Here is a 2,672-nt window from a genome sequence, read left to right on the forward strand (position 1 = left end):
GAAGAGCTACGCAAGTCAGAAAGCGTCCCGGGCCTCAAAAAACAGGATCACGAAACCACGGGGGAAATCGGGCGAAGCCACGGGTCAAAATGCGGCCACGTGGCTTCGAGTGGGAAACTGACCCATGGAAACGGGGCAAAGGGAGGCGCGACGGCGGCGCAGCTCCTTGTGCAAAATCAGCCTAGGAGAAACTTCCTGACGGAACGGAAGCCATCCCCTTGCGGGCGGGCGGCTGCCCCTGGCTGGAGGTCTCCAAGCAGAGCCGGCCGGCCATCTGCCAGGAACACCCTTCCTCAGGCCGCCTGCCCTGGCCGTAGCATCGGGCGAGAGGGCCTAAAGGGCCCATTCTGCTCTATGATTCCATGGAAAGCTCTCGTCTGAATGGAATAGTGCACTGATTTTTCTCCCCTCCTCCTCCTCCCCCTCCTTTCCAATATGAAAAGCAGTTGGTGCGCGTGAGCATACGTACGCGCACACACACTGTATGAAGGGGCCAGTCAAGCCCAGTCTCCGTTGGCCACAGGCACACAGAGAGAGAAGGGGGGGCACGTGACCCACGGCCAGGGCACAGACCTGCCTTCTGCTTCCCCTCAGAGGGGACCCACAGGGGGGGGGGCAGAAAGGTTCCCTCTGCTGCTGCCCTGCTGCTCTGGCCAAGCTCATCATGAGCTCATCCCCTAGGGTTGAATCCGGGGGGGGGGGGGGGGGTGGGCCGGGGGTAGCCTTGTGGCAGGTGACCATCCCAGTGACCCCCCACCTCTGCCATGAACTCGGCAAAGTCCCTTCCTGGCCCCTTCAGCCCCTCGCACAGCAGGAGCAAATCCAGCCTGGGGACTGTGAGGGGGGCGATCACAGTGCAGCTCAGGGAGCAGGACACACTAGAAGCAGGCGTCACTTCCTGCCTGGCTGGTGCCGCGGCACTGAACACCACACCACACCACACCACACACCCCGCCCCGCCCTATCCACACGAGAGTCCCACCAGGAGCGCGAGGGTATCCCCGAGGCAGAGGCTGGAGGTCTTGCTTGGGCAGGGAGGAAGGCACTGGTGCCACAGCCACTTGCCTTGGCCGTAGGCTTCGCCCACCACTGGCTTCAGATTGTACTCCTTCCCAGCCTGGTAAATGGTGCCGCCGTCCAGGGTTGCAACATCTGCCAGGCTTGCCTGTGTGCAAAAGAGGAGGGGGGTGTTAAGAGGACAAAGGGCTAAGAGCCCTGGCACACACACACACACACACACACACACAGCTATCGCAAACCCCCCCACACACACACACAACCTGTGCACTGGATAGGGCTAATTTCAGAGCGCAGGTTGTGTCTAAGAGGCCCTTGCCCTGACTGGGACCTTGTTCCCCGGCCCGGCCACCATCCCTCTGGAAGCTGAGCACATCCCAACCCACCGCACTTCTGTGCCCCCCCCCCCCGGCGCCCTGGAGCCTGCTGCCACCCACCGCAAGGGCTGGTAAAGCGGCTTCCGCCGGCCCGGAGGAACGTGTTGGCCAGACTAGGCGGTCTGAACAGGGCAGGGCGGCTATTCCCCACCTCTGCCTGATCGGCTTTGGGGGTGTGGGGCAGCCACCTCAGTCTGGTGCGTGGGAGTGGGGGGGGGGCCTTGCAGAGAGGCAGCAGAGTGCAAAGATGCCAGGACAGCATACACAAGACATCCACGCGTTGAAGCGATGCACCCACCGACTTAACACCCACAGGCTAGAAAGGCAGCCAGAGAGGCCACCGAACACCCTCTGAGAGGAAGCCTCGAAAGAACGTACGAAAAGCCCCGCTGGTCCATCCAGCCCAGCATCCTGTTGCACAGTCTAGCGGCCAACAAACAGAGCACAGAGGCCGAGGCCTCCCCCTTGTAGACGTTGCCGCCTCCTGGCCCTGGGATCCAGCCTTTACTGCCTGTGGACGTGGAGGTTGCCCTCAGTTGCATCTCGGATCCTTAACGTTCCTTCCACCCATCTTCACTCCACCTTCTTCTAGCCCTAATCCAGTTCCCCTCGTGACACATTCTCTGCATACAGACTGAAGAGACAATCCACAGGGAGGGCCGCCAAAAGTTGGAAGCGACTTGACAGCACTTCACACACACACACACACACACACACACACACAGAGGCTAAAAGCTCCCGTGTGTCTCCGGTCACACTCAGGCTTCACTGACTGCCGGAAGAGGAAGGGAAACAGGAGCTTCGACTTCATTCATCTGTGGGGCAGCCTGGTTATCACACGGGAGTGTTTCTTTTTACTTGGTAGGCAGAAGGGCCAGATATAAACTTGAGCAAGTCAATAAATGACTAGCCCACAGAACTGCTGGGTGGCTGTCCTCTGCATGTGGGGCTGAGTCAAAGGGTCTTCCGGTCCCTCGAATCCTTGCTGCATCAGCAAATGGGATCCATCCACGACGGATGCCAGCCGGGCCAGGAGGGTGGGCACGACTGTCCCGGAGGCTTGGAGGATGCGGGCTCCCCTCGTGACAGGACACCTGCCCTTGGCCTGTGTGGCACCTTTGGGGGGGGGGGTGTCTGCACTGCACTTTGCTCCCCTTATCACCCCAGGAGATGGCAGCGCAGTGGCGGGGCAGTGCTCTTGCTGGAAAAAGAGCCCTTCACAGGAGTGGAGCCCTCCCCTCCGGAGTCCTTTGCTCCAAGGACAGAGTCCAGAATCCA

General features: G+C 60.7%; 1 protein-coding gene across 1 annotated transcript in view; it reads right to left on the reverse strand.

The window, feature by feature from the left end:
- Positions 1-2,672, reverse strand: part of LOC107125635 (melanotransferrin-like) — a 44,557-nt gene that overhangs the window by 33,981 nt on the left and 7,904 nt on the right. The window contains exon 3 of the mRNA XM_015429073.1: positions 1,066-1,165. Coding sequence (XP_015284559.1) covers positions 1,066-1,165 — 100 coding nt within the window. The remainder of the gene's footprint in view (positions 1-1,065; positions 1,166-2,672) is intronic.

The sequence above is a fragment of the Gekko japonicus genome, unplaced genomic scaffold, assembly GCF_001447785.1.
Source record: "Gekko japonicus isolate JY-2015 unplaced genomic scaffold, Gekko_japonicus_V1.1 scaffold1727, whole genome shotgun sequence".
Taxonomy (NCBI): Eukaryota; Metazoa; Chordata; class Lepidosauria; order Squamata; family Gekkonidae; genus Gekko; species Gekko japonicus.